Source organism: Gadus morhua, chromosome 3 (assembly GCF_902167405.1).
Source record: "Gadus morhua chromosome 3, gadMor3.0, whole genome shotgun sequence".
In the NCBI taxonomy this organism is placed as follows: Eukaryota; Metazoa; Chordata; class Actinopteri; order Gadiformes; family Gadidae; genus Gadus; species Gadus morhua.
The window spans coordinates 20,995,280-21,013,408 of NC_044050.1; the positions used below are offsets into that span (position 1 = coordinate 20,995,280).

The 18,129-nt window shown below is 50.5% G+C and overlaps 1 protein-coding gene across 7 annotated transcripts; it reads right to left on the reverse strand.

Moving 5' to 3' along the window:
* Nucleotides 1-758: 758 nt before the first annotated feature.
* Nucleotides 759-18,049, reverse strand: LOC115539868 (bromodomain-containing protein 4). Of its 7 annotated transcripts, none has more exons than XM_030350714.1 (21): nucleotides 17,970-18,049; nucleotides 15,598-15,869; nucleotides 15,394-15,486; nucleotides 14,894-15,031; nucleotides 14,295-14,430; nucleotides 13,678-14,036; nucleotides 13,182-13,559; nucleotides 12,268-12,396; nucleotides 11,693-12,082; nucleotides 11,052-11,329; nucleotides 10,767-10,867; nucleotides 10,191-10,448; nucleotides 9,988-10,080; nucleotides 9,496-9,897; nucleotides 7,832-8,467; nucleotides 7,625-7,728; nucleotides 7,391-7,523; nucleotides 6,493-6,620; nucleotides 5,555-5,748; nucleotides 4,661-4,922; nucleotides 759-3,138 (listed from the first exon to the last, which is right to left on the reverse strand). In XM_030350714.1, exons 2-21 carry the CDS (start codon nucleotides 15,724-15,726, stop codon nucleotides 3,070-3,072), a joined length of 4,410 nt encoding a protein of 1,469 aa, XP_030206574.1. In that variant the 5' UTR covers nucleotides 15,727-15,869; nucleotides 17,970-18,049; the 3' UTR covers nucleotides 759-3,069. The 7 variants fall into 7 exon arrangements, with proteins under 7 accessions (XP_030206574.1, XP_030206578.1, XP_030206576.1 ...); XM_030350718.1 differs by having other exon boundaries at nucleotides 4,661-4,919; nucleotides 11,747-12,082; nucleotides 13,182-13,562; XM_030350716.1 differs by having other exon boundaries at nucleotides 11,747-12,082; nucleotides 13,182-13,562.
* Nucleotides 18,050-18,129: the final 80 nt, after the last annotated feature.

Genomic DNA, 18,129 nt, shown 5'->3' on the forward strand with positions numbered 1-18,129 from the left:
GGATGCAAGGTGACTTTGTAAAAAGCATATTAAACTGGCAATAAAGTAAATAGTTATAGAATTAAGTTATACTTTCGTTAGGATCCATTCTCCACAACAGCCGTTATGGAGAACTGCTGCCTCCTGCATCATGTTTGAGGGCCTTTTCTTGACTTCACTCAATTATAAAGCTAATGCGACATGCAAAACCACAATGGCAATTCATCTTATTTGACAGTCAAATACAGTGATGTTTGTGTTGTGGTCTGCCAAATAGCTGTGGGAAAGGTTTGAACCCTTCTAAAGAAGCAGATGTCAGTATACTCTGTTCCACCCAACTATCGTTTAAAATATTATATTATTCAAAAAGTGTGGGATACTCTGATTAAATATAGCAGCAAAAGAATCACGGTACCTATATTGAGGTCCCGTTTGCCAATTTCGTGATAATAAATTTATCAGCTCATTGGCTCCCTCTCCTGGCTTAAAGTAAAACTTTCATCATAATGAATCAGTATTTTTACAAGCCAGATCACATGTGTAAGATAGGATGTATAATTATGTAAACATAAAACATAGGCAATGGTATGTCAGTCTTTTAACTTTCTTTGTAATTGCGATTGTGTATATATATTAGAATTCAATTCAGTCACAAATCTTTGACTATGAATAAATAGGGTTTGTATGCCTTCATGTTAACATTTATGAATCATTTTGAAAGTAACTTTGATAGTGTGAATTTAATCTACCAAAGCCACAACAACAAAGGGAAATACAAGTAATTTTTAAATATTATTTTAATACTTTTCTTAAAAAAAGATGTTTTACTCCATAATCAAAACAGAATAAATCTATTGACCTCAATACCTCCCACACTAACATACCACATGTTGTTCAAAGAAGAAACAAAAATCAAAAAGCATTTACAAAGGAGGGGCGACTCAAAACGATCAAATATGGGAATAGGGAAAATAAATGAATGAAAGAATGAGAACAAAAGAACCAAATAAACGGATGGATGTCTGGGCCAACCAAAATAACATGGGATAAAATCCCCTCCCTTCCAAAAACACATGGCACACAGAAATCCTTGACTGATAGCATGGACATAAAACACGCACACACACGCGCACACACACAAAATAAAAAAACGAACATGAATGAGGGATGAAAACAGTTCAAGAAGTCTCTTACGACCATGGTTGCTGTGGTGGTAGTGGTGATGAAGATGTGACTCAGAAACATACAATCTTATTAAAAAAACGCAACTTAAATACGGTGAAGCTAAAATATTCTAAGAAGAAAAGAACAGAAGTTAAGTAGACAGCTAAGTGCAGTAGTTTGTTGTCTTGACTGAACAATGGCGCCCCCATTAAAAAGGCATATGATTTTAAACAGGGATGAGGTCAAATTAAATAGAACAAAAACCTTAAATTGTCTTTAATATAAAGTTAAAAGAGGATGAATTTTATGTGTAACACACATTTTGAATACACTTTTTCAGCACTCAATAGATTGGTTTTGGCATAAAGTTGAGAAAAAGACGGAAAGCATACAAGAGAACGAGTGTAAGATAAAAACAATCCTTTCGGTAGAACCATACAAATGATCTTTACAGTAAATTCTAGAAAAAAACCAAAACCAAAGCTCTGAGATGAGCACAGACAAGCTTAGCTCACAACAAATCTAATTCTTCTGGTGTTCCTCCTTTTCTTTTTTTTTTTTTTGAACTGATCTTTTTTTGTCGTATATAATATATATTCATGTATCTATTTATATATATATTTATAATGTATAGTTGTCTGGGGGAAATTCTTTTTAGTTTACAGGCCGAAGCTCTAAGGCAAAGGACACATTCTCACACCTTTTTAAACCCACTCCGTTCTCTCCTCTTCCCCTGGCCATCCTCTGATAACCTTCGCCACTGATGGGAGGGGCTTTCAGAGGCAGAGGAAGAGGGAGGGAGAGGAGGAAAGCCTCTTTGCCAAGGTGATGTTCATGGGGGGGGGGGGTGGGGTCGGTTCTCATGATGTTATGAGAGGACACTTACTGAGACCTCCGAGGCGGACCCCTTTAATGTGACCCTCCCAGGTGGACTCTCCCAGGTGGACCCCTTTAACCAGACCCTCCCTGGTGGACCCCTTTAACCGGACCCTCCCTGGTGGACTCTCCCTGGTGGACCCCTTTAACCGGACCCTCCCTGGTGGACTCTCCCTGGTGGACCCCTTTAACCGGACCCTCCCTGGGGGACTCTCCCTGGTGGACCCCTTTAACCGGACCCTCCCTGGGGGACTCTCCCTGGTGGACCCCTTTAACCGGACCCTCCCTGGTGGACTCTCCCTGGTGGACCCCTTTAACCGGACCCTCCCTGGTGGACTCTCCCTGGTGGACCCCTTTAACCGGACCCTCCCTGGTGGACCCCTTTAACCGGACCCTCCCTGGGGGACTCTCCCTGGTGGACCCCTTTAACCGGACCCTCCCTGGGGGACTCTCCCTGGTGGACCCCTTTAACCGGACCCTCTCCAGGTGGAACCCTTTAACCAGACCGTCCCTGACCCCACACCATAAAACCCTAAGCTGGGTAAAATAAAAATTAGAAAGGGAAAAAAAATAAAAGGGACAAAGATTAGAAAAGGAAAGAGACAGAACATAGCAATCTGCCCGATTTAAGTCTTGTTCATCTGTTTGGTCAGCCCCCCCCCCCCCCCCCTTCATTTCATCACTTAGATCGCGAGGGGGCGGGAGGGTTCCCGTGCACGTCTGTCCTCATCGTCGACGTATCTGGAAGCGCACAACCCGAAAATAAACCGGGTACACAAGCCAGACAAACGCATCTGGCAGCCCTCAGGGTGGTGGGCTTTATAGCTTCACGGCCCCCCGTATATAGGACGCATGGCTAGTCATCCCCCCTACTGAGAGAGAAAGGGGCCGCCTCCATCGTGTGTGTGTGTGTGCGTGTGTGTGTGTGTGCGTGTGCGTGTGTACAGGTGAGCAGCGATAGAGCATATGTAGTAGAAGTAAGAGTCTATTTGCATGTTTTCCGCCAGGAACTGAGAAAAAAAGCCATCAGTGTCCGGCGCGCCTACGCCCTCAGAACAGGTTCTCTTCAAAAATGGCCATGAGTTCGCTCTGGAAGTTGATGTCAATGGTGTCAGCCATCTGGAAGAAAAACAACAAGATGATGTCACTGGAGTGGTTAAGGGACAGCTGTAGCCTGCATAACCTCCACCCTGGCCTCTCGCAAAGAGGAGTAGTCTTTGAAAACGTTTGTTTGGTTATGGTCTCTGTTGTTATCGATCAAGCCTGAAGAGTTTGGGGGAGGCGGAGGGGACTATTGATATTCATGAAATGCATTTACAGACATGGAAACATACAATTATACAATTCTACATCACTCACGTTTCACCTGCATTCAAAGGCATGAAGAAGTACCTCAGAAGTAATTCATGTAACAGTGAATACTAGGATCGAAGAGACTTAGAAGTCTCAAACGGAGGAATGAAGAAGAATGTATTAATCGCTAAACAGTCAGGCCCAATCCCATTTCTACCCCTTACCCCTTCAAAACAAGGGGGAGGGGTAAGGGGAAGGGGTAAGGGGTAGAAATGGGATTGGGCCTTAATGTGGTCTCCCCTCGCTTTTCTTTTTCTCTCCCGCCCTGCCAGAACTCTGTCTCGGATCCCCGGTGTTAGTTGATCAAACAGTAAAACTGTCTTGTCTGAATACTGGTTTTCTACCCTTTCCTGCCAAACATCTGTCACTTACCCCCCACTACTCTTAAGGAGTTGATCGAACAATTGATGTGGTCTTGCCTTCATCTTGTCCTCCTCCTCCTTGCCAGAACTGTCTCTAACCCCCTACTGCTCTTAAGGGATCGAGCAAACGAGCGAGTGAGCGGTTGTTATCATCACCAAATGGCCTTTCTTTTGTCTCACAGTCCAACAACAGATCCCCCACAGAGCAACCTGTGTGGGTGCCATTTCCCCCTGCAGCACACCCCACCGTCTGCTGAACCCTAGAGGGGTGTCGTCAGTTTGATCTGCCTCATTTTGTATAAGGGGCACCAAATAGAATATCTGGGGTTGCCCCTTTTTGTATGTTAATAACTGGAAGGTATCCCCAGAGCCCCGCCCGCTGTGTTTTGATTTACTGTTGGTGGTGATGAATTAGACACAGATAATGGTAGAGGAAACATAATAGGTGAGGACAGACAATGGGAGATAGTGTCACGCAATGGATAGTAACACGGAGGCCAACATAGAGGGCCCGTGGTCTATTTGGAAGAAACAGACAAAACTGAACTTTGAATGAACTTACTACCGTCAGTAAGTAATAAACTACTACTTCTAAGAAACAAATATTTAGAATTATAATTCCTTGCTCTGCTGATATTCTTTGCCCTGAGATTAACATCTTTAGGGTGGTATTCGTGGTTCATACGTGTCCCATGTGAGTTTTCCTAGTTGTTGAGGGAATCCATTGTGGGCCTACGGCCGGGGAATGCATGTGGAGGGATCCGGTGAGCCCAGGGGGTTCCTCACAAGGCGATAAACCAATGGTCGGGACTGCTGACATTAATCTACACTAATCTACGTTTACGGTCCACATTAATCACGTGGACCGTTTCCAGCCCCGACCGACCACCGGCGTGCGTAAAAGGCCGTCGCGTGTCGACGCTCACCGCTTCGCGCCTGCGCCGCTCCTGCTCCCGGCGCCGCGCCATCTCCCTCTGCTGGTCGAGGGCGGTCTGCGCGGCAGCCGAGGGCGGGGCCGGGGGCGTGGCCGGGGGCTGGCTGGGGGCGGGCTGCGGAGAGCGGGTGGGAGGGGTGGAGGCGGGCGGCGTGGGGGCGAGCGGTGACGGCTGTTGCTCCTGCCGGCGGTGCGTGTCGTCCTTCGAGCGGCGGGCCGGCTCCGCGGTGTCCTCGTCGTCACGGCTACCGCTGCTGAGGGAGGGGACGGGTGGTGAGCGGACGACGAAGCGGGAGTGACAGGTGAAGCCACATCCGCCATGAAACGAAACACCTTCTCCATCCTTCAGTTTCCCATGCATCGAAGGACCTTTGAGTAGGAATCCTAAATTCCTTCTCATTACTGGCCCCTTTGGCCTCTAAGTGAACTGCAGCCTGCTCGGGCTTGTGCAGGCTGAGCACTGCAGCACAAATAACATAAACTTAAACTTTTGCTAGTTGGAGTCATAAATGAAAAAGCTTTGATTTCACTTCCTTTCCTCTTTTCACAGTGAAGCTACTAGATTATACATTAACTAAAACATACTTGAATATGATATACCCTCCCACTAGACTCTACAAGCTGCACCTTTAAAACCATACTCAACCAAGCTAGACGCAGGACCACGGCTGGTTTCTACCAACTCTTTTGACCAAATCCGATTTAGCTAAGGCTCCCTTATTGTTTACACTGATATTGCTTTAAGTACCACAGTGTGGGCACAAAACAAATCAAGGTCAAAGTGCAACATCATGACAAATCAGCTGCTTATCCAAAACCAAATCCACCCTAAGCTACGAGGGGCGAGAGCGCCCTGAGACCGCTGGACTCCCCCCGCCGCTCTTACCGCAGCTTCTCCTGCTCCCTGCGCGCCTGCTCAGCCTGCGCCTTCAGCTGCCTCTCCCGCTCCTCCTTCTCCAGCGCCACACGGCGGAACTGCTCGAAGCTGTCGCTGGAGGAGCGGAAGGAGGAGGTGGAGGTGGTGGACTGGGGCCTCTGGATCAGGCTGGCCCACGAGCCCATGTTCTTCAGCTTGGTGTCCTGGGATTCACACAGAGAAAGGCAGAGGGACAGAGAGAGAGCGAGAGAGAGGCCGAGAGACAACGACAGAGACAGAGGCAGAGTGGCAGAGACCGAGAGAGACACACAGAGAGAGAGCGAGAGAGAGGCCGAGAGACAACGACAGAGACAGAGGCAGAGACACAGAACGAGAGAGGCCGAGAGACAACGACAGAGAGACAGAGGCAGAGTGGCAGAGGCCGAGAGAGACACAGAACGAGAGAGAGGCCGAGAGACAACAACAGAGACAGAGGTAGAGTGGCAGAGACCGAGAGAGACACACAGAGAGAGAGCGAGAGAGAGAGAGACAACGACAGAGACAGAGGCAGAGTGGCAGAGACCGAGAGAGACACACAGAGAGAGAGAGTGGCCGAGAGACAACGGCAGAGAGACAGAGTCAGAGAGACAGAGGCGGAGAGACAGAGAGACACACGGAGAGAGAGCGAGACCGAGGGACAATGACAGAGAGACAGAGGCAGAGAGACAGAAGCAGAGTGAGAGACACACAGAGAGAGAAAGGCCGAGAGAGAGTGAGACAGAGAAAGAGAAAAGAGAGAGAGAGAGAGAAAGTGAGAATAAAAAGGAAGTCATACAAAATAAATGTCCATAACAATAACTGTAATTACATAAAGGGGAAAAATAAATTGTGCTCAGACGCACACTACCAAGATGTGTAAAGACTATGCACATCTTTATATTTGCAAATATGCAAATTTAAACCCATACCTGTGCCTTCTTGGGAGCGCTCTGTGTTTTAGATTCCAGCTTGACTTTGACCTCATGCTGCGAGGTGGGCGGGTTCGGGGAGTGCGGGAGGCGGGACCCTGGGCGGGAGCCGTCCAATGACTTCACGTCTATGGGAGGGGATGACACGCCTTGCCGGTTAGAGAACCACCTTAAACAATCATAAAGACCAATCGCACTAGTGTTTTCACGATACCACAATGATTACTTCGATACGATACCTGACTAAATATCTCGATACTGAACTGATACCCCTGCAAAAATCATCAGGAGAGGGCAGACAATTTGTGATTTTTTGTAGTTATCTTCATATATTTGAAATCAGATAACTAATTAAACAGCATCATTTTTATGGTCTTGCCACTGAAGTTGATTTTGTAAACTCGTTATACTTTTTTCACAAATGTTTGGTTTCTTGTAGGAAATGTTGATCGTAATGTGCATAGCACAACCGAAATAGGTCATTGGACACCAAGGTGTAGTTCTGTCTGCACGCCACATATGGCAGTGGAGCGCACAGCGACAAGAGGACTGTCCAAATAAGCTCGTAAAAGATGAAGAAGCTCTCCAGTGTATGCACACATTTGGCAAAGCAGGACATTGAAGATATCCGATTGTTTTGCAGTAAAATGCTCAGAAAAATAACTATTTTTAAGTCTTTTGCTAATAATCCTGCTAATAACCACCAAAAAGGGCAGAGTTATGGCTTGTTTCCTGTTTTGTTAGGGAAATAATCTACTGAAGAAAACTCATTGGTGCAAGTTGATAAAGCAGTTTACCACTCATGGCAGCATTTGAGATGGATTTGAGCTCGTCAATAGCTCGAGCACACAATGACATATGAAAAGGCTGCGGCTGGGGTGAGGAGGAGCCGACTCACTGTGAGGAGGTCTGCCGTCCAGGCTCTTGTGTGCGTCCGGACGCAGGGCGGGGCTGAAGGGCGACGGCGGCAGGACGGGAGAATGGGACAGCTTCTCCTCCTTCACCCCCCCCACCAGATTGGACCTCTGCTCCTGAACACACACACACACACACACACACACAAGCTTAGCATGCATTATTCCGTATTGTATTCTAAAGTGGATGCACGGGACACGAGGGAGGAAGGGCCTACGTGTTTCTTGGTCTGCACAGGCGAGTGCTGTCCCACCGGATGGAACTGGGGAGTCATCTGGGGAGAATGGAGCCTCAGAGACGGCGGACTCTCCCTCAGGGACCCTGCGCACACACACGCACCGTCATCAAGTCTCAAAACAGACACTTACGGTGTGTGTGTGTGTGTGTGTGTGTGTGTGTGTGTGTGTTTGTCACATCAACCCACCTGCGTAAGGCTCCGTCTTAATGCAGGGCGACTGCGGCCGCTGGTGCTGCTGCATCTGCTGCAGTTTCTGCTGCAGCGCTGCGGCCTTGGGCCCGGCCGCGGTCATGAGCGACTGCGGCAGGAGGCCGTGGCCGGCGCCGTTCCGCTGGGCCGCCGCCGTGACGGCCTGCGCGTGGGCGGGCTGCGTGGCGTGCGGGGGGGCCTGCGCGGGCGTGTGGGCGTGGCCGTGGAGGGGCTGGGCGGGGCCCGGGGCGGGGGCCCGCGGCTGCAGCGACTGCAGGTACACGTGCATCTGGCTGAGGGGCAGCGAGGGGGGCGGGCTGGCGGGGCCGGCGGGCGCGGGCTCCTCGTCGTCCTCCAGCAGCGCCTGCGGGGGTTGCGCCGACAGCGTGCCCAGAATGGTGTGCGTGGTGGGGGAGGGGAGGTGCGGCGGTGGCGGCGGCGGCGGGGGCGCCCGCTCGGGGAGGGCGAGGGGCAGCGAGGGATGAGGGGGTGCGGAGGAGGAGGGCAGGGGAGCGCCGGCGCTGGCGGGCATGATAGGGGCGGGGGCGGGGGGCTGCTGGGCGCTCTTGGGGGGGAGGGGCGCGGCGCGGTGGCTAGGCCGCGACGGCTGCTGTGGAAGAGCGTTGTGGAGCGCTGCGGGGAGGAAGGAACATCTCGTTTACTGTTGAGACCCGGCACATCAAGACACGGGGAACCGAGTGTAGACCGTGTTCCGATTGACGGCGACAAAATAAATCAATAAACTGGAGCGTGTTTCTGGCCCAGCCCACTCACCAGGACCACCTGTGTGGAGAGGCGAACTACGAGTAGCGTACTCCTACTCAGTACGGTTAATTAGAGAAATTGGACCTCAGAAAGGTCAAACCATTTCAGTTATTTGGAAATGGTTGGGCTACTTCAAGTCTGACCAGGCAGAGAATAGCATTACGGTACAAGGTATGTTCTCAGCCGAAACGGGAACCACAGCCACCATCTGAAGAGGTGTAGCCAACAGCCCAGCCCTGTTGCTAGTCACACTTCCCAGGTTTGACCACCAACATTTTTGTCTGCATATTTCAGCCATCTAAGCGAAATCTAAGCGACGCAAAGAAATAACCAGCGCAATTCCTTTCTGCATCGTTAAAGATATGATGCCTACAAGCAGGTGAAAAACAGGGCTTCAAGAAGCTAATGAGAGTCATGGATGCTAAGGAGGCATTGCCTGGGCGGAAATATTTCCCCCAACATCCCTCCCTCAGCTCTACTCTCTCTCTAGCAGTTGTTCACACATTTATTTATTTAATTGAATCACTGTTGAGTATTCTACCTCTGAAATGCTTGAGAAGTTTGAAACAAGGCGTTTGATATGTTGGGAATCACAGCACCTGTTAACATATATGTCTTTTTTATTTAATCTGTGTTTAACGAAGCCATATTGGTTTGGTTGAATGTTTGTCACCTATTCGTTCTGATAATAAAAAATGTTTTATAACCATAATTAACGATCTGGTTTCTTTGGGGTATAAGGAGAATAACGTGAAAAAGATATATTAAGAATTATTATTATAGAATACATATATTATGATAATTATCGATATCGATCAATATACAACAAACAGGGGTAACATTTTGGCCCCACTCAAAAGGTTTTCAAAATCCTGTTGAATTCAAATGGAACGTACCTGGTGAAGGTAGGATGGTGTGTTGGTTGAGGAAGGGGTGTGTCTCTGCCGGGGGCGGGGCAGCGTGAGCCTGTGCATTGAGGGGCCCGGGGGGTGCGGGGCCGCCTGCCGTGGAAACCGTGGGGGTGGGCTCCGGCTTGGACTGGGCCAGGTGAGGGTTCAGAAAGTGTGCCAGGGGATCGAACCCGGACCCCAACAGCTGCGACGAGTCCAAAGAGGGGGCGGGGACGGGCAGGGGCAGGGCCGGAGGGGCGGAGAACAGGGGTTTGGACTGGACCACCTGGGGCTGATGGGGGGGCACTGGGGGCCCACCCACGCTGTTAAAGGAAGGGTGGTGAGGCCTTTTGGTATCCTTGGTGAACACCGCCTTCTTCTGCTTCTGCTGCTGCTTGGGAACCAGCCCTGGTAGGGGAGAAAGGATGGAGGAGGAGGTAAGACGAGGTCCAGACTGAGACGTGGGGTGGGGTGGGGTGTGGCCGGGGGTCTTGTCACCATGTTCAGAGTCTTCACTGTCCTCCGAGGAGTCGCTGCTGGCCGATGAGGAAGAGCCAGTCTTCGCCTTCGAGACCTCCAAGGCCTTCTCAGCTGTGCGGGGAGATGATGAAGTCGTAATTTATTAGAAAGAATACCAAAAAACTCCTGCTGCTTGAAACGCACGCGCACACACGCACACGCAAACACACACACGCACACACCTGTTGTCCTTTTCTTTTTCCTGAGGCTGCAGGAGACGTATTTTTCCAACTCCCTCAGCGTGGAGGGCTTCAGTGTTTCAAAGTCGATCTCAATCTCATCCGGATTGGAGTTCTTCAGCGAGGGCTCGCGGGACTGGATGATGTGGACCACACGGCCCAGCTTGTCCCCGGGGAGTTTGTTGATGTCCAAGCTCAGCTGGCGCTTCTCCTCGTACGACATGGGCTTGCAGCGCTCACCCGAGCCGCCTCCGAACACACCTGGGAGAGAGGTCAGAGGGGGCAGAGGTCAGAGGGGGCAGACGTCGGAGGAAGCAGAGTCCAGAGAAGACGAAGGAGGTCAGCAGAAGTTCTCAATGCAGGAAGGGGCAAGAAATGCTGAGGGTAGCCGAGAAGCAGTGTTCCTCAAAACGGGTCCGAAGGCTTACCAGAGCCACAATGTGTCGTTTTGTTGTCAAATGTTAATCAGGATCGTGTGCGTCCTATGGGGGGGGGGGGGGGGTCTAGAGCCATGGTCTTGAGCATAAAGCGACCTGACACACACAGCAGTCGACATCATGTGAAAGCATGCGTACACACCGATGTCGTCTTCTGCCTCGAGAGACGCAGAGGGGACGAGAGGCGTCGGGCCGGCCAGGGGGGGCACCCCGAGACGACTGTTCTTAACCTCATCTTTCTTACTGCGGCGGAGAAAGATGGCTTGGATTAGCTCCGTATAAGAGGAACGGTATCATAGAAGGAGGCTCTACAGCTCAACCGGGGCAGAACTACTGTCCAGGAAACTCAGTCCATTCTCAATTAGGTTCAATATTGATTTCACGAAGGGACTGAAAGTGAAATAATCTAATAATAAAAAAGTCCTACCCAGGCTTCTTCCGGTCTTTCTTGCCCACCACGGCAGGCTCCTTGCAGACCTTGCTCTTCTTGGAAGGTTGGAGGATGGCGGCCGGCGGGACTTCCACCATTTCCTCCAGTGCAGACTTCTTCTTGTGCTTCTCCTTCTTCTTCTCCTTCTCTTTTTCCTTCTCCTTCTCCTTCTCTTTCTCCTTCTCCTTCTCCTTCCTCTCCCTCTCCTTCTTCTTGCTGGGCTTGCTCACCTGGGGCTGGGCGAGGGCAGCCAGCTGCTCGTGGACCGCCTTCAGCTGCCGGGACGACAGTGAAACATAACCATTACCACGGATGCGGGAGTCATGTGACCACGCATTTCCTGGCTGAGGCCTTCCCCCCCCCCGCCAGGCTGTATTGTCACTTTTTCTCCTCCCTCCCTAAACCCCATACCCCTTTCATTTACCATCATCTAACCCAGTGGTCATGTCGCCAGATATGCATATGGGGTCATGTTTCATTGTTGACGGATAAACTATAGATATTGGATTTTGTAAAATGTGAATGGTCCTTAGTAAATACAAACAGACAGATTCTTAGTCCCACGAGCTAACCCCTATCAACCGCCTTGGTGTTGATGGGCGGTACGTGGAGAGCGGATGCACGTTAGGGTCACAAACCTTTTCTGACATCACTATGGGTTCACGGGCCCAAAAGGGAACCGGCGCTCTAACCTGCTCCTGTAGCTCGGCCAGCCGGTGCTGCCGCTCGCGCTCCGAATCGCCCGCCGAGGACTCCGCGTCGGAGGAGCTCGAGGTCCGGCGTGCCAGCGTGGCCGGCAGGACTTGACGCGAGGTGGGGGCGGGGAGGAGGGCGGGGTGGAGCGCCGGGTGGAGCGCCGGGTGGTGTACCGGGTGGTGGACCGGGTGGTGGACCGGGTGGTGGACCGGGTGGTGGACCGGTTGGTGGACCGGGTGGGGGGCCGGGTGGGGGGCCGGCGAGGGGGCCGGCACCAACGCGGGCTCCGTCGGCTCGTCGGGCATTTTGGCGAAGCGCATCTCAAACACATCCTGTCACGAGGACATTATGGTAAAGAGAACCCGTGAGCTGGTTCTGGGTGTGTGAGCCGTGAGTTTAGAAAACAGAAGACAAACAAACAAGACACGCGCCTCAAAACATCGTCTGGCGGTAGGGCGGGAGAGGGGGGGGGGTTATTACAGGTTGTTGAGGTGCAGAGTCGGTGCTGTTACTGTACCTGTAACTTGCGTGCCATGGCCACCACGTCGTGATCCGGCGGGTTGTATTTATAACAGTTGGAGAACATCAGGCGGACGTCCGCCGCAAACTCCTGGGCGTCTCGGTACTGCCTGGCCTCCAGCTTGTTCTGAAGACACGGGCGGCAGACGTCAACGCGCGTGCGTACACACACACACACACACACACACACACACACACACACACTAGGGCTGTCGTTTCGAAATGTATCCAAAAACGCGAATTCGAACGTGAAAATTAATATTCGAATGTGAAAAAACACTCCCGCGGTACAAGCGCCTCTATCTGCTTTGTGAATGAGCCTCTGTCTGTTCGCGATGTCCCTCATAATATTCAAATGTGAAAAAACACTCCCGCTGAAAGCTGCTATAACGCAATGTTCTCGGCAAAGTCCGAGACAGCTTTTTTTTCATGAATCCGAACGGTGCGTAGTGCTGGCCCTTTCGCTGGCATGGTGGAAGACGTAGGCGACATGCATTTTTTTTCTTTATCGATTTTAATAGGCCTTCTCGATAAATGGTAAGCAAAGCAAGGAACGTTACCACTAGCATACTTTGTAACATTCAGAAGCGGGCGTCTTCTTCAGATTACTATAGTTTGCGCGCTTGCAGGTGTGGTGGTGAAATGCAAGCGATACAAAGTTGTGGCTTTTCATGATTAGGCCTCCACGTTACTGGGCTGTTTATAGGATATATATATATCCCACTAATTTGAACCATGGTTTTGTCGCATTATTGACATATTGACGGCAACTGCGTAAAATAGGCAACCAGATATTCGAATAGTTCGAATTCGTGATTTTTTTCCAAACGAACATTCGAATGTCATTTTTGAGCAATTTTGACAGCCCTAACACACACACACACACACACACACACACACAGGCGAGCTCACCTTGACGGTGCAGAGGTCCATGGGGTGCTTGATGATGTCGTGGTAGTCGTGGAGGCTGAGGGCCCGCGCGTCCACGGGCTTGTAGAAGGGCCAGGCGTACTCGCCGTGCTTCTTGGACAGCATGTCCCGGACCAGGCCGGCGCAGTAGCGCAGCTGCTCCTGCTTCTTGGGGCTCGCCGTGCCCGCCAGCCCGATGCCGAGCACCAGGCCCAGGTGGTTCTGGGAGTCGGGCTGCAGGGCCTCCCGCTTGGGCTGCTTGGGCGGCCGGCTGACCTCGCGCCGGGGCCGCGGGTCGGCGGACGAGACGGGGGACGACTCGCTGAGCTGGTCGTTGGCGGTGGGCGTGGTGGTGTCGGCTTTTCTCTTTTGACTCTTCCTCTGCTGTGAGGGGACACCAGGTGAATAAACAAATGAACAAATTGAAGCAGGGCGTTCAGAATGCTCAGAGACGCAGGCAGAGGTTCTGAGTCCGTCGGAGCTCGAGCCACGGACTCACCTTGATGGGAGCTGCGGGGTTCTGCTGAGGCTGGTTGGGGTGGAGACCTGAGAGAGCGGTGGTGTGGGCGCTGGCTGGAGGAGGGACCGAGGTCAGTCCCTGGGCCAGGATGTCCAGTGTTGACAGGGGGAACGGGGGTCCGAGCTGAGGGGCGTGGGAGGGCGGGGTAGGGGGCACCCGAGGGGGCTGCGCCAGGCCGTGGGACGGGAGGGCCAGGGGGAGGTTGGGAGGGCCCTGGGGAGTGGGGGTCAAAGGGGGGGCGCGGGTGTGGGGCGTGGAGGAAGAGGAGGAGTAGTCTCGTGTGTGTGGAGTGGTGGAGGGGGATGAGGAGTCCTGCCCCGAGTCTGGTCTGGTCAAACCTGGGGAAGGAAGCAAACGAATGAGGCAAAAGAGATCAAGATTCATCTAAACAGAAGGGAACTACGATCAGTCTCAGGATACAACTACAAAGCTTCAGATTGTCGGTGAACCATCTATCTAATATGTCAACAGTAGTTATGACTGCTGGGAAACATCGCAGCAAAGATGGATACGGCGGCAGATGTTTAATCCCCAACTGCCGGACTGCCGTTTGGGAACGGACGGCCCAAACGGACCAGGTCCACTTCTGGTTTTACCTGGCTCCCGCCGGCTACTGCCGCGCCGTCCTTTGGAAACCACGGCAATCTCCGTCTCCTCCTGGGGCATCTCAGAGATCTTATTGAGGAACGCCTTCTCCAGAGACTCCGCCATCAACACAATGTCGTCGCCAGGCTGCGCACAGGCACACGCACACGCACACGCACACGCACACACACACAATAGAACAAGTTGGTTTTTTCTATCTCCAGTGCGATCGCATGATGCAAGCATTTAAAGACAATTGTAATTCCTCATTATCGTGCACCGTCAATTTGAATGCAATAGCTGTTTCGTCCTTCAAATGAAAGGCGGGTTGTGTTTACCAGACGACGACTGACACTGAACATGTACATTATCCCGCTTATAACGTGGCTACTGACTGCGTTCATAGCAACGGCCTGATATTTACAGAGGCAGTCTGCCATTCAGAAATATGAATGCCTTAATCTACCAGTGTTCTACCAAAATGTAGTATTCAACCAGAAGCCATGTAATAACATACAATAATAATAATCAGCCTCTATCAGTATAGAAATGTATGCACATTTGGAGAACAGAGGCCCATCCTGCAGCATGTGTGTGTACGTGGGTTTACCTTATTGTAAATGTAGCAGTTGGTGAACATGGTATTGAAGTCGTGTATGCACTCATGGGCGTTCCAGTAGTAGCTATTTTCCAAACGTTTCTTGATAGTGCCCATATCCATGGGGGTCTTGATGATCTTATAGTAGTCCTAGAACCAGGGAGGAAATGGAGGGTGCAGTTAGTGCATGTACCAGTTAGTAGAGGTGTTTCACAAGTCTCCATGAACCCTAGGATCCCAAACCCGACCTGGGTGAGGGTCCACATTGTATTATGCTCTATGGGGTCTGGGTCGGGCCCCGTCTATTACCGGGTTCTCCGGGTCTGTTTAACCACAAGAGCGCAAAATATGGAAGAAAAAATGTTGGAAATGCTCACGGAAGTGATGGCAGATTGGCAGAATTTCCTGGGTTCATTAGGATTCTGGCCCCTCATTTTGGAGCCATGCAGACATTTCAACTAAAAAGCCTGATTCCACAGAATGGACAAGTAGCACTCAGTCAAACTACTTACAGGCAGGTTGAGTTTGATGGCGTCTACGGGAGCTTGGAAGGGCCATGCGAAGTGGTGTTTCCATAAAGCCTTCAACACCCCTTTCAACAGGTACTGTGTACAAAACATGAAGAGTCAAAATCCCAGCCATCATACGACAGGCAGTCGTATGCCATCATACAATCATGAGCAAAACAACCCGCATAACAGATTGTCTCTCCGTACCTGTAGCTGATTGGTCTGCCGCCTGGGTCGGGAGGGGTTCCATGTTTCGGGAGCAGGGGGGTTGCAGGAGAGAGGAGGCGGCGCTGTGGGAGGAGTCTGGCTCCTGCCCGCCTCCAGTCCGTCTCCCATGGTGATGGTGGTTTGGGGTGGGGTGGGGTGGGTGGGGGAGGGGGGGAGGGGTTTGCAGACGAGTCGGGGCTGATTGGACCTGGCGGGGGCAGGCGCGGCAGCGGGGGCGCCGCCTCAGGCCATGACGCTCCTGACTCGACTCTCTGGGGGAAGGATGGTCATCATTAGCATCCGTCACCACCACTAGACAGTCGCTGCCCCTCTTTACTAGGGTTACTCCGTAAGTCAACACTCACTGCACTTTCTACGGGACGAGATCACCAACACCGTTAGTTTCATCCGCATGGCTCGTATAGAAGGGCCTAAGAGGGCATTTCGTGAACTTTCGTGAAATCAAACCAACTAATGGTCTAGTTATACTGCGGGATCATTTCTCTGGTCTACAAGAAGAGCCATCTACAGGAAGGATGTTGGGAGGAAGGACCAGACTTTGCCAGAATTAGTGGTCTATATAAAAGCCTGGGTCTTCTACAAGTTAAGGGTTTGTCTGTGGTGCAAGGACAGCATAGCACACTGGTACTGGGACTGGTGACCTGAGAGAGATAGAAAAAGGAGTCGGAAATATAGGTTGTGTGTGTGTGAATGGGGGACTTATCGTCCCTGTTATACATGCGTTATATCTGTGCATATTATTATTTATCTTTATTTCAGACTCATATAGGTCCATATACACGACAACATATGGACCGCCATATGTTTCTGACAAAATCATCGCAAAAAAGGCAACCGTTGGTACAACAAGTGGAACAGTGGAATCCAAGTTTAAACCACTCCTCGATCTCCAACGCCAACTCATTTATCTCCATAAATGAGACACTTCGCATTTGTCCATGCACCTTACTTGTGTGAACCTGTGTGACAAACAAAACCTATTGGAGAATTGAGAGGCAATATTGGAATATTCTGAAACAAAGTTGTGGTGCAATAGTACCAATTTGAACTACTTTCGATATCGACATGCTCAACTGCTCAGTAAGATGTGTAATGAAATAGTGTTCTGAAACAAAAAGTGGAATCTTCTCCTTTTTTTCTGTTAAAGCCTTGACATAATTTAGAAAGGTTTAGGGGGCACATTCATAGTTGAGCTCGGATGTGTTGACCCTTACCTGGACGTTAAGTATACGTGTGGACACTTTGGACTTTTGTTTTATTGTGGATCTGACAATTGTGGCAAACTATTTAAAAGTGCACACATATGTATATCGATCCACGATTCGTCTAAAGTTACATAACATTCCATAAATAAGAAAGGATTTTTTTTTTTTATCAGGCCTTTCGGTCAGATGTTGACTTCAGGTTCAGCACATTTCACTACGCACCATCACATTCCCGCACACCGCTATTACCGTACCACATGTCGAAGGAGCGCAGACAGAAATAACGTTAAGGTCAGATCTGCCGTGTTCTTCGAAGAGACTATTGAACACTCCTGATAGTCTTAAAAGACGAAATAGCATCATGTCTTTGCTACCAGTGTCTAGCACATTAATTCCATTTCCAGGGTCCAGGTAAGATAGCTCAGACAACCACTTAACACAATTAAACAGTGATTATACACCGTCACAATATCTGTGGGCGTTATTATAAAATACGAATCAATTCTAACTCATATTCATCATGAGACGATGTATAATAGAATATCCTAAAAGTGCTAATTTGTTATTCCTTAACCTTCCCTGTAAGAATGTCGCCATGACGGCTGTCACCAGTTGACAGCTCGGCACGTAAACTGCCTTTCAGAATACAACTTTGACGGATTTCAGATTCCCGAAAGATTATACGCCACATTTTACAAGCGCCTCTGCGCCACCATGCGTAAACTACGCTTCAAGTTGATCGTACGTTATGTCACGAATACGGCCTACGGGGCTACAAACAAACAGCCTAGAAGCTAACTGGTTAGCATCATACTGTCCTGCAGGTTACGCGCACACTGACAACCAGGGACAGTCAGTGTCGTGAAAATGACCTCAACGTGACCCAAACAACGCTAAAAAAGCCACATACTGTACGTGCCGAGAAACAAAGTGCACAAACTTAAGATAGCAGATTTATCTCGTGCGCCCGCACCGGTGCAAGGCCTGCGAAGACAGCCCATGCTCCGCTTGTCACTGCGAGCTCTGACAGCGCGGGGAATACGCAAGCAATGACAGATGTCAGCGTTTTACTGAAATTGTTGGATTCTATGCCGGCGCTTGACGCGTCAATGTCACATTAGTAAAGGTTCAAACTGCGTTTTTTACCTTCCTATGTCGGTTGTCAGCGCGCGCAGATCTTCCTCGCCCCAAATCCAGAACAAACAGTCCCGTCCGACGTCAGCGACGTCAGACGCAAGGGGGCGGGCCCAAAGCTGGTCAGACGAATGTCACCTCTTCACGATTACCCCACCCTGCCTGTATGTAG

Excerpts from the sequence above, each read along its gene's own strand:
- LOC115539868 (XM_030350711.1), bottom strand. The coding sequence starts at position 15,726 with ATGGGAGACGGACTGGAGGCGGGCAGGAGCCAGACTCCTCCCACAGCG. Across the intron at positions 10,868-11,051 it reads AAAGACCGGAAGAAGCCTGG|TAAGAAAGATGAGGTTAAGA; the intron begins GTAGGACTTTTT and ends TCTCCGCCGCAG. Across the intron at positions 4,923-5,554 it reads AGGGAGCAGGAGAAGCTGCG|CAGCGGTAGCCGTGACGACG; the intron begins GTAAGAGCGGCG and ends CCCCTCCCTCAG.